This window comes from Lithobates pipiens, unplaced genomic scaffold, assembly GCF_037356315.1.
Source record: "Lithobates pipiens isolate NorthernLeopardFrog02 unplaced genomic scaffold, aLitPip1_a1.2 Scaffold_13, whole genome shotgun sequence".
NCBI lineage: Eukaryota > Metazoa > Chordata > Amphibia > Anura > Ranidae > Lithobates > Lithobates pipiens.
In genome coordinates this window covers 124,189,761-124,201,859 of record NW_027507718.1, presented here as the reverse complement: position 1 = coordinate 124,201,859, position 12,099 = coordinate 124,189,761, and the positions used below count along the sequence as shown (strand labels likewise).

Sequence of the window (12,099 nt, the reverse complement as noted above, 5' to 3'; positions counted from 1 at the left end):
AGAATTTAGGATTAAAGCTCTCATCACTTGCAATTCAGATCCTGTAACTTACGTATTGGAATGTCCATGTTCATTGCAATATGTAGGCCGCACTACAAGACAATTAAAGATTAGAATAAACGAGCATCTTGCAAATATAAAGAAAGGTTTCCCCAATCACAGTGTCTCGAGACACTTTAAACAGTACCATAATAGCGATCCTTCTTTGTGTAGGTTTTATGGGATTGATAAAATCACGAGACATTGGAGAGGAACGCATATGAAAAGAGAAATTTCGAAAAATTAAAACAGATGGATTTATAAATTACAAACTTTGCAGCCATTGGGAATGAATATCGAACTTGATCTAAACGGTTTCTTATCTAATGATTAATTGCTGGAAGTAGTTTTGAAATTCCTTTACCCTGTCCCCCTATTCATAGAGGTACACGAGACCAGGGTTACCTCGTTTTCCTCCATTTCCTATGATATTTTTAAATTTATATTTTCATCAAGGTTTTAATCTTGGTTTGATTACACTCGGGTGCTTTTGTATAGGTTTTTCTGTCTCTTTGGGGCATGTACACTCTCTCCTATGGGATAGGCGCTTGTGTATTTTTATATCTAGATGTTTTATTGTAGGGTTGGTATTGTGCTTGTGTACATGTCTTCTCCCACTGGCTTGGGGAGTTTGATATGTATATCTGCATATATATTTTTTCATTTTTTAGATTTATTTTTTTATATTATATAAAAAAAAGTTTTTTTGTTAAACATTTTTTTATTGTTATATTTTCTTATATTGATTCTGCTCCTGCTGAAATCATGTGAAAGATTAGTAACTCATTTGTCATTTGTTTATGATTAGGTAATTATTAGTTTTTTGTGCATACCTTTGAATGTAAAATGTATTGGTGACGCTTTGTCCTACAAATTATACATGAATGTTAATAATTGTATCTGTTCGTTGTGTTGCCTGGATGGCACTGGGGCTGCGCACGACCTTTTTTCGCATTTATTACGAATCGTTATTGATTAGATTTAAATCGACAAATCGTATCCGTTATAATTCAATAACGATTTGTTATAGTTGACCATTGTTTTCGTTATTCGAGTGGGATTCAGTATAAATGTTAATTAGTAGCGATCGTTGTGTTGCCTTGTTGGCTACGCACGACCTGTTCTTTCCATTAGCTACAATTCGTTAGCGTTTTCGATATAATTTGACAACTATGTTCGTTACAATTCGATAATGATTTGATAAGGTCCCGAGCAGTCAAGATATAAATGTCTATTATTAGTGTTGGTTGCTTTGCCTTGGGTGTACTGAGGCTGCGCACGAACTGTTTTCCTATTTGTTATAATTTGATAAGTGATCCGATATAAGCGACAATTACGAGTGACCCAGTGCGCTTCCTGAAGACGTTAACAATGAAACGTACATCGGAGCGGCACTTGGTCACGATATTCTACGCCATTTCCGGCCCTCTGGTTCGTCAGTCTGCAGGCCTGGAACGCACGCCGATATCGAATGCGGAAGAATTTTTCCTTGAGTTGGAGAGCGATTCTTTTGGTCAGAGCGAGCAGTCCCAGTGCCAGTTCAGGCACCTAACCATGTAAGGAGCCTTTTGGCTGTCTGTTTTTTACTTATTTTTTATTAGTATTAGTCAGTATTATGCTATGGATTTTTTTGTATTTTTTCACATTTGCCGCTTGAGTCTGTGAAGAGAGATACACCACCTACCATCATTTGCATCGGTATCCATATGAGAAGGCATTATCCTGTACAAGAGTTGTTTGACTTGTATCTTTACTACTGGTGTAGTTCTACGTGCATGGTGGAGGGAGTCACAAGCCTTTTTACCGACTCGTTGCTAAATCACGATTACTATTTGTTTTCCACTTTCCGGATCGGCAGAATTAGACAGAATTCATTCTTTGTAGAGACACATCATTGGGACTTTACGTTGTTTATTATTATTATGCATGGTGGTTCACTGATGTTCACTATTTCTCCAGTATAATCATTGTCATTATATATGCGCATCTTTTCACTTTGGTGATCATCACATTTTTTTGAGCATTTTTTTCACAGCCATTTTAATTTAGTGGTTTAGAAAATTTTTGCAAATTAGTGGTTTAAATTAATATTTTTTGCAGAGCGCCCTTAATCATTGCTATCACTCTACAGGTGTTTGTTTCACTTTTCTAGGGAGCTGCTCTTTGTGTATATTTCTCATTTGTTTTTGTTCAAATGGCGCGGAATTTGAGCAGTTGAATTGCAACTGCCTTGTTCACCAGGTCCGGAATACTGTTGTGGAGAAGTTTAAAGCCGGATTTGGATACAAAAAGATTTCCCAAGCTTTAAATATCCCAAGGAGCACTGTGCAAGCGATCATTTTGAAATAGAGGGAGTATCAGACCACTGCAAATCTACCAAGACCTGGCTGTCCCTCTAAACTTTCAGCTCAGACAAGGAGAAGACTGATCAGAGATGCAGCCAAGAGGCCCATGATCACTCTGGATGAACTGCAGAGAACTACAGCTGAGGTGGGAGAGTCTGTCCATAGGACAACAATCAGTCGTACACTGCACAAATCTGGCCTTTATGGAAGAGTGGCAAGAAGAAAGCCATTTCTCAAAGATATCCATAAAAAGTCTCGTCTAAAGTTTGCCACAAGCCACCTGGGAGACACACCAAACATGTGGAAGAAGGTGCTCTGGTCAGATGAAACCAAAATCGAACTTTTTGCCCACAATGCAAAACGATATGTTTGGCGTAAAAGCAACACAGCTCATCACCCTCAACACACCATCCCCACTGTCAAACATGGTGGTGACAGCATCATGGTTTGGGCCTGCTTTTCTTCAGCAGGGACAGGGAAGATGGTTAAAATTGAGGGGGGAAGATGGATGCAGCCAAATACAGGACCATTCTGGATGAAAACCTGTTGGAGTCTGCAAAAGACCTGAAACTGGGACGGAGATTTATCTTCCAACAAGACAATGATCCCAAACATACAGCAAAATCTACAAAGGAATGGTTCACAAATAAACGTATCCAGGTGTTAGAATGGCCAAGTCAAAGTCCAGACCTGAATCCAATTGAGAATCTGTGGAAAGAGCTGAAAACTGCTGTTCACAAACGCTCTCCATCCAACCTCACTGAGCTCGAGCTGTTTTGCAAGGAAGAATGGGCAAGAATTTCAGTCTCTCGGTGTGCAAAACTGATAGAGACATACTCCAAGCGACTTGCAGCTGTAATCGCAGCAAAATGTGGCTCTACAAAGTATTAACGCAAGGGGCCGGATAATTTTGCACGCCCCACTTTTCATTTTTTTATTAGTTAAAAAAGTTTAAAAAATCCAATAGATTTCATTCCACTTCACAATTGTGTCCCACTTGTTGGTGATTCTTCACAAAAAAAAAAAAATTTTTTTATATCTTTATGTTTGAAGCCTGAAATGTGGCAAAAGGTTGAAAAGTTCAAGGGGGCCGAATACTTTCGCAAGGCACTGTACATAAAAAAAAAAAAAAGCTTCCAAATTCATGGGGCTACTTATGCAAATGAGGCCTACACATAAAGCAGACCATTTACAACATTTATGGAGTCACAGAGAGTGAATTTAACATAATTATTGAACAGCAACAAAGAAAAACACCTAAAGTGGAGTTCCACCCAGAAATGTAACTTCCGCTGTTCGGATTCCCCCCCCCCCTCAGGTGTCACATTTGGCACCTTTCAGGGGGCAGGAGGGAACAGATACCTGTCAAATCCAGGTATCTTCTTCCACCTCCACAATGTCCGTAAAATCCCCCCCCAGCTGTCATCTGGGTCCCAATCAAACCACGCAGCGCGACTCATGCAGTAGGGAACCAGGAGTGAAGCTGAAAGCCTTCACTGCCTAGTCGTCTTACCAGGAATGGCGGCAGCAGCACCCGGGAGTTGATCCGAAGATCGGCTGGGGTGCCAACATTACGGGCTCCCTGGACAGGCACGTGTCCTTATATTAAGTATTTGTAACTGCTGATGTTTAATTATTTTTTTTTTTTTAACTCCGCTTTAAACATCAGCAACTAGAGGTCCGGTTCCTAATTTAGCTATTTTATGTGTATGCTCATGATCAAACAATACAATATAAATATAGACAAAATATAGACCTAGTATACTGGCAGCAGTATTAGGTCATAGCATATTCATCTAAGAAATAATTAGCAATCAACAATACCTGTGCAATTGAGGCCTAGGTATAACCTGCTCTGTGGCTACCAATGCATTATACATCTATCCAGTGGAGATACTCAGACAGCCTAAGGTGATAAATAGAAGTCTAAGGATAAGCACACTAACTGGAGTGTATAGTAGATACTGGTAACCCATAATAGTTACAGCTTCCACCCCTAAACCTGAACATAACAAAAGGCTTTAGTTGGAAAAAAAACACATAGGAGGAGTCACCTTAAAAAGGTGTTTTTTTTTTTAAATAACCAAACAACCTTTACAAACATGTCATACTTATCTGCCCTGTGCAAGGGTTTTGCACAGAGTGGCCCTGATCCTCCTTTTCTGGGGTCCCCTGTCAACATCAACTCGGAGAACTGATTTCTATGGGGACACCTGTGCGGGCACACTCCCAAGTCTTGCTGCTGTATCCATTGACACTAGATTTGATTGAGAGCAGCGGGAGCAATCTATCCAATTAAGATCAGAGACAGCGGCTGGAGCTTCTGGGCTTGTCCTCGACACTGGAACGATCAGGTTCAGGTAAGAAAAAGGGGGGCTACTGCAGCACAGAAGGAGGTTTTTCACCTTAATGCATAGATTGCATTAAGGTGAAGAACCAAGACTTTATAACTCTCTAATATTACAGGTTTAGCCCAGAAGCCTGTCAGCTAGATGTAGCAGGATCCACAGTTTATGTTTTTAGTTCAGCCTACCTAGGGGTGGGCTATTGCCCAAATATAAGAATAGAAAGCACTGATTAAAACCTTGCAGACTATGGGGGATGATGCATTTCCTGTTTGCATGTGAACCGAGCCATCTCTCATATGCTGTCCTGGAAGATGACTTGAGAAAACGATTTTATGTGTCCTAGAAACAAGGCAGGATGTGGAGATTGCTAACAAAGATTTTATAGCTAGACTTCCTGGGGGGGCCCGAAGGTATGATAATAAAATTACATTTCTGTAATAAATTTACATAAATGTAAAAAAAAAAAAAAAAATTAAGTAAATCTAGAATTCCCTCTGCAGTCACCGTTTGTTGTTTCAAGAACTTTAACCAAAGCATTCACAATAACATCTCTAATAAGGCCATTTATAGAAAAGTAACCAAAAAATAATAATTCCTATACAAGTACCTGATACGTATGAAGGATTTCCAAGAAAGATCTGTAGATCTCAGGTCGGTCAAGGAATCGAGTTTTAATCTTATTGACATAACTGATAGCATTATGAAACTCTAACGAGTCAGACTCTGGAGGAGCCTGTGTCTTTTCTTTATCCTGCAGCCGCGGCTCTTCTGCCACCTCACTGTGTGAATTTTCAGGCACAGGCGGAACTACTACACGTGTATTTGGCAAAATGCTTGTGGCTGGATCAGAAGGAACCTAGAAAGAAATAACACAAGTTACTCTCCTAACTATGCTTCACATGCATACTTAAAAAGGGAGGGAAAAAAATGTAATGGACACTAACCGGACTGGCCAGCGATGTCTGAACCACCACTTTACCATTTTTTGGAAGCTCAATTTTATAGCCAAGTGGTAAAAAAGCATTAAAACCCAGCATTAAATCTGGATGGTCATGGAATAACTGGGAAACGCGGCGGATGACCCCTGGAGTGTCAATGCTGCAAGAAAGCAAGGCATTATAATGCGTTTTTGCCAAATTTGTTAAACATTTCACTAAAACACAAATAATGGAGGCAAGATCCAAACTATAAGGACTGTTTTGTTTTTCAGTTAAAAAATAAAAATAAAGAAGGAGATGATGCATGATAAATGCACCCTTTCAAATCCTATGGAACTCTTGACATCAGTCAACTGTGCTTCATTTGCATTTTTGGCTGCTTTCACACTGCTTCGCTGCAAAAAAAAAAAAAAAAAGGAAGCAGCATCTTCCGTTTTTTTTTTTTATACTGAAAACTGGTCAAAAACTGACCAGTGTAAAAGGGCCCTAACATGCACCAAAAATGCAGCAAGCAGGACTTTTAAAAATGCAACTGACCAGTGTGAAGTATTCTGTAGGATTTAAAGGGATGCATTATGCATTTTTACAACAAAGCAGTGTAAAAGCAGCCTGAAACGCAACTGACCGATGTGAAGAGTTCCACAGGATTTAAAAGGATGCACAGGTGTGCAACCCAAACTCAGCTACTAACATGAACTGTAGAATGTCAATATAACAGTGTATACAAATACAGTAGTCAAGATAAAGTGAAAAAGGATCCACAATAGGTCCCTAGCTCTGGTATTAGTTGGTATAGTGCAGTCTGAACTCAACCATAAGTCCCATATTTTATGGAGCTAACAAGGGCAACCTCTGGCTTCATACATCAGTTTATACAACGGGAGTGCCTGATTAACAAGGGTAAGCCCAAAAGCTATGGTAAGGGGATTTGGAGACTTCCACTGCATAGTTATAGATTTTTTTTTTAGCATAGAGCAGAACCAAACATAGGCAAAGGTGGGAGTTTTTTTTAGAAGGATTCAATGTATCCAAAGAGGCACAGTAAAGGGTTACAGATATTCGATATTTGGTTATTTGATCTGATAAAAAGAAGTGACCTGCAACCAGAACACTAACCAGCGGACAGTTCTAAACCATATGATAAAGTGTACCATCAGCCTGAGGAGCACTTAGAGCAGACAGAATAGGGTAATTTAACCAGAAGATGAGACATGGAGAATAATAGGATCTATATAATGGATAACTTTATCCCTAGAGGAGATAACCGTGGGGACTAGTAGGGAGAGAATGTCCTGCCAAACCTCCTTTAACTTCTGGTATATCCGAGCATCATCTAGATTCAGCGATACTAAGCTGATCTCTTTTAGAGTGTAGTAGAGAGAAGTAACATGTAGAAATATGTTTAGTGTGGGAGGGGTCATTCAAAAGGTGTTCCAAGAACAGTGACAGACCCGACAGATGTACGGACCACTTTCCTTCACAGCATTACCTTCCCCCAGTTGACGAAAGAACAAATAGATTCACTTGAGGCACCCCTTACCACGGAAGAAATAGACGCCGCGATCTCCAGCTTTGCTAGATCCAAATCCCCTGGATCTGATGGCCTCCCTGTCGAATTTTACTCCCAATTTAGAGAATTGCTAACTCCCAAACTGCTTGCACTATTCAATCACCTATTTGAAACATTCACCCTGCCTCCCTCCATGCGGGAAGTGACAATAGTCCTCATCCCCAAACCTGGGAAGGACTCAGGCTACCCCGAATCCTATCGTCCCATTTCCCTACTGCAAGTAGATATAAAAATACTAGCTAAAGTACTGTCCCTTCGATTAAACCAAGTCATTCTGTCCCTCATATATGTAGATCAAGCAGGCTTCATGCCAGGCCATAACACATCCTTTAATCTACACAAACTGTACATTAACCTGCAATCTACACACGCAGAAGTTGGGTCATGGGTGGTGGTGACATTGGACACGGCAAAGGCGTTTGACTCGGTGAAGTGAAGCCATCTCTGGAGCTGCTTGGAGGGATATGGCTTTGGACAATGTTTTATCAAGTGGGTTCAACTGCTGTATCAGGCGCCCACAGCCCGGGTGGTGGCCAATGGCTGGCCATCTCGAATGTTTGACCTCAGCAGAGGCACGAGACAAGGCTGGCCTCTTTCACCACTATTATACGCCCTGACCGCGGAACCGTTGGCCATGTTCATCCGAGCTAACCCAGAGATCAGGGGACTGAGCCATGGCGCCCTAACCGAAAGGATCAGCATGTATGCTGACGACACATTGCTATACCTGGCGAACTCGGGCCCCTCTCTGCAGGCGGCTCTTCAGACAATCGAGAGATTTTTCTGGGCTAAAAATCAACTGGGGGAAGTCCCAAATTCTTCCACTTGACAGCTTCCCACCGACTGAATTTCAGGACAGTTTGCCATTACAACGAGTCAGTGTCATTAAGCATCTGGGGGTGTTTGTCTCCAGGTCACTGGACTATACACATTTAAATTTAAGCCCTCTAATTTCCCACGTTCAATCCAAACTACGGGCCTGGGCCCGTCTGCCGCTGGGGATTTGGGGGTCGGATAAATCTTATTAAAATGGTCCTTTTACCCAAGATACTCTATATCCTCTGGCACTCCCCGGTGTACTTACCCCTGAAGCATTTTAAATCCCTTGAGGCCCTGCTCAAACCCTGTGTGGGGAACCAACAGACACAAATTAGCTTGGCAGGCGCTTAAAAGCCCACACGGACCTGGGGGGTACTGCCCTTCCCGATTTTAATCTCTATTATATCGCATCACAATTATCCCAACTGTATCATATTGACAAGACGGACAGGAAGCGGTTTCTCCAACTGCTCTGCCCGAAATGGGCTCGACGCACTGGAGACTCAATTTACGCGCTGGCGATGGGCTCTAGCGGTGCGGGTCAGGGGGACAACAGACAGACCTGGCTATACCATTACAGACGCATTTGGCACTTAGCTTCTGCCAAGCTAGGGATACCACTCTATAATGATTATACTTCATTGTGGTACAATAAAACTTTGTCGGAATTTCTAAGACTTCCCGATACAGACCTTTGGTTTACTTATGGTATTCTCTATATGCACCAATTGTTTGTCAACGGAAACTTTAAAACCTATGCCACGCTTAGAGAAGAATTTTCACTTCCCAGATCCATGCTCTTTCGATTTTTACAGATGAGACATGCTGCTCGGGCTCAGTTTTCGGAATCCGCTGTCTACCCCTAATGCACTTATGGCCATAATCAAGGGCTCTGATCCCCGTAAATTAACCTCGTCCTTCTACGACATGCTTACTACCCCCCAGTTTCCACCAAATTGGCATACAAACTCAAACCTACTTGAGAAAGGGTGATAGGCCCTCTGGAGGATGTGGAATGGAAGGAGTCTTTGGAATCCTGTAAGGCTGTCTCACCCAAACTCACTGACGGACTGACTCAAATTTATATTATCCACCAGGCATATCTCACCCCCTGCGGGTTGCCAGATATAGAAGCTCTCAATCTACCCTCTGTCAGATGTGTGGGAAGGAGGTGGGTAAATTTTTTCATTTAATATGGTCGTGTCTCAAAATACAAGGCCTTTGGGCGCAAGTTGTCACCTTTCTACATGATTACATGGGCTCTCCGGTCACATTGGACCCAAAACAATGCTTACTTGAGGTGCTTCCAGGTACCACAGACAAATACACAAAGATGTTCCTGCATGAGACATGGTTCTCAGTGCGGAAGGTTATTGCCCGGAATTGGATGCGTCCCATACCCCCCAGGCTGGTGGAGTGGAAGGCGGAGGTCAATAATAATTTACCATATACAAAGGTTATGTATATTAACAGAGAATGCCCGACCAAGTATGACAAAATATGGGATCGTTGGTTATGAGACCCCGACACCTGCATGTAAGGAACCTTGAATCTAGGTTGCCAGATGAGTAGTTTGCCCCTCACTAGGAGTGTAGCCAGAGGTCTGGAAGACCCATACGGTTGGCACCGGTTATCACCCTTTACGTTCTTGTCCTCTTCTACATACGCTGTTACTCGAGACTTCGGTTTTTGAAATTTCTGTACTTTACTCACTGTACACCCTTCTGATATCAGTGACACGTTGGATATATGTAATAATATGTATGCGCTTCTTGCCTGTTTTTCCCCATTATATATATATATATATATATATATATATATATATATATATATATATATACATATACATATACATATACACATATACATACACAGTGCCTTGCGAGAGCCCCCTTGAACTTTTCAACCTTTTGCCACATTTCAGGCTTCAAACATAAAAGATATAAAATTTTAATTTTTTGTGAAGAATCACCAACAAGTGGGACACAATTGTGAAGTGGATGAAATCTATTGGATATTTTAAACTTTTTTAGCAAATAAAAAACTGAAAAGTGGTGCGTGCAAAATTATTCGGCCCCTTCAGTGCAGCAAACTCACTCCAGAAGTTCAGCGAGGATCTCTGAATGATCCAATGTTGTCCTAAATGACTGATGGTGATAAATAGAATCCACCTGTGTGTAATCAAGTCTCTGTATAAATGCACCTGCTCTGTGATAGTCTCAGGGTTCTGTTGAAAGCGCAGAGAGCATCATAAAACAATATGATAACCAGGGTGATTGGCGCTACCTACAAGTAAAACTCCTTATATGTATGTATATCAATATATAATTCTGAATATATCATGTATTCATCTAGAAGAATATATATATAATAAAGGGAGGCATAACCCCCAAAAAACTACCAATCTGCAATTTGAAATTCACAAGCTACTCAGAATTCCCAAAAAAACAACAAAGTTCCTACTAAAGATATGTTCCTGGGATTAACAAATAATTCCAATAAGCAACAGAAAAGGAAAAAACGAAACCAGACAACAAACTAGAAACCAAAAAGAATTTTTTGTATCTGTATCGCTAAGAGACAGTATTCCCTAAAATCGCATAAATGCCGAAGTGTGGTTTGAGTAGGCAAATTCCCAGTAAGAGGCGTATGTAAATGTGCTAGTGAGCTTATAATCCCAAACATGCAAACTGTAAGTGTAAACGCTAATATAGATACATATGCAAGAATTTTTTGCCTAAAGTCGCATTATCGCCAAGATGTGCAAAAAACCAAATATAAGGTGTATATAAATGTGCTTAATAAAATTAAAATTCACAATACAAAATTCAGATTATACAACCTATGCATGCAATATGCTAATATAAGCATATATATATGGAAAAACAAAAATATATTAATAGTATGGTATATAAGTATATAAAAAATTATATCAAAAAATATATATCAAAAAAGTGCAGCTGAAAAAACAAAGGGCAAAAAAATGTGTACAAAAAAGAAGAAAGAATATATATATAAAAAAATATATATATATAAAAAAGCAAAGGGTCTCTTAAAAAAACAGTAAATAACAAAAAATACAAAAATAGTGTCCAAATTCCCAAAAAATCTCTTCAACAGTGCAATTATAAAAAGTTCAAAAGATGTGACTAAAGTGCTCCTCGTGCAATCTCCAACGTGACTTCTGTGTTCCCCCACAAGATCCCCCACTCACCAGAAGAATAAACCCCTGCAGGGGTAATTCGCCTTGGAATCAAAGTCTACCGATAATCAGCTCTTCATTCGCATCCAGAGAGAGTTTTTTCAGTTCCTGCTGATGTCCGGCTCATCAATCGCAACCAAGGGGGAGATTTCCTCATAGGAAAAAAGTTGTAGTCTCCATAGTGTGATTTGTATAAAAAATCAATTTATTGCCACAAAAATATAAACAAATAAAAACATAAAAAATGATAAAACAGAAAAGACAATTCTCATATGTTGAGACAAGATGTGGAACCACAGTCCATTAAAAAACCTTTCCAGCCTCCATATATGAATGATAACGTTCCAGGAAAAAGATAAAAAATCCTAGAACAGGGCTGAGAGAAAGGTAATAACCATACGCTAATGGTGCTTTATCCCAGATAACACAAAGGACTAGACACCAAAAAATATATATAATGGTGATGTCCCAGGATATAACCTGTTGTCTAGAGTCACTCCAGTGTTTGTAAGTCCCCCAGGGATAGAGCCCTTCTAGCGCGAAAAAATAACAATAATAATCCGAACGTGGAAACCGCCCGGTGGACACGCAGCTACGGCTTGCACTCCAACTGCGCTCCAACGAACGGAACTGACGTAATAGGCGTAACTCCGTCGAACGCGTTTCGTCATTGACGTCTTCAGCGGCGGTCCCCGCCGCTGAAGACGTCAATCACGAAACGCGTTCGACGGAGTTACGCCTATTACGTCAGTTCCGTTCGTTGGAGCGCAGTTGGAGTGCAAGCCGTAGCTGCGTGTCCACCGGGCGGTTTCCACGTTCGGATTATTATTGTTATTTT

The 12,099-nt window shown here is 40.6% G+C and overlaps 1 protein-coding gene across 2 annotated transcripts in view; it reads right to left on the bottom strand.

The window, feature by feature from the left end:
- SIN3B (SIN3 transcription regulator family member B) overlaps window positions 1–12,099 on the bottom strand; it is a 126,206-nt gene that overhangs the window by 75,813 nt on the left and 38,294 nt on the right. For both annotated transcript variants that reach the window (XM_077475511.1, XM_077475512.1), the window contains 2 exons: window positions 5,677–5,830; window positions 5,340–5,588 (listed from right to left, as the gene is read on the bottom strand). In XM_077475511.1, the coding sequence (XP_077331637.1) occupies window positions 5,340–5,588; window positions 5,677–5,830 (403 nt within the window). The remainder of the gene's footprint in view (window positions 1–5,339; window positions 5,589–5,676; window positions 5,831–12,099) is intronic.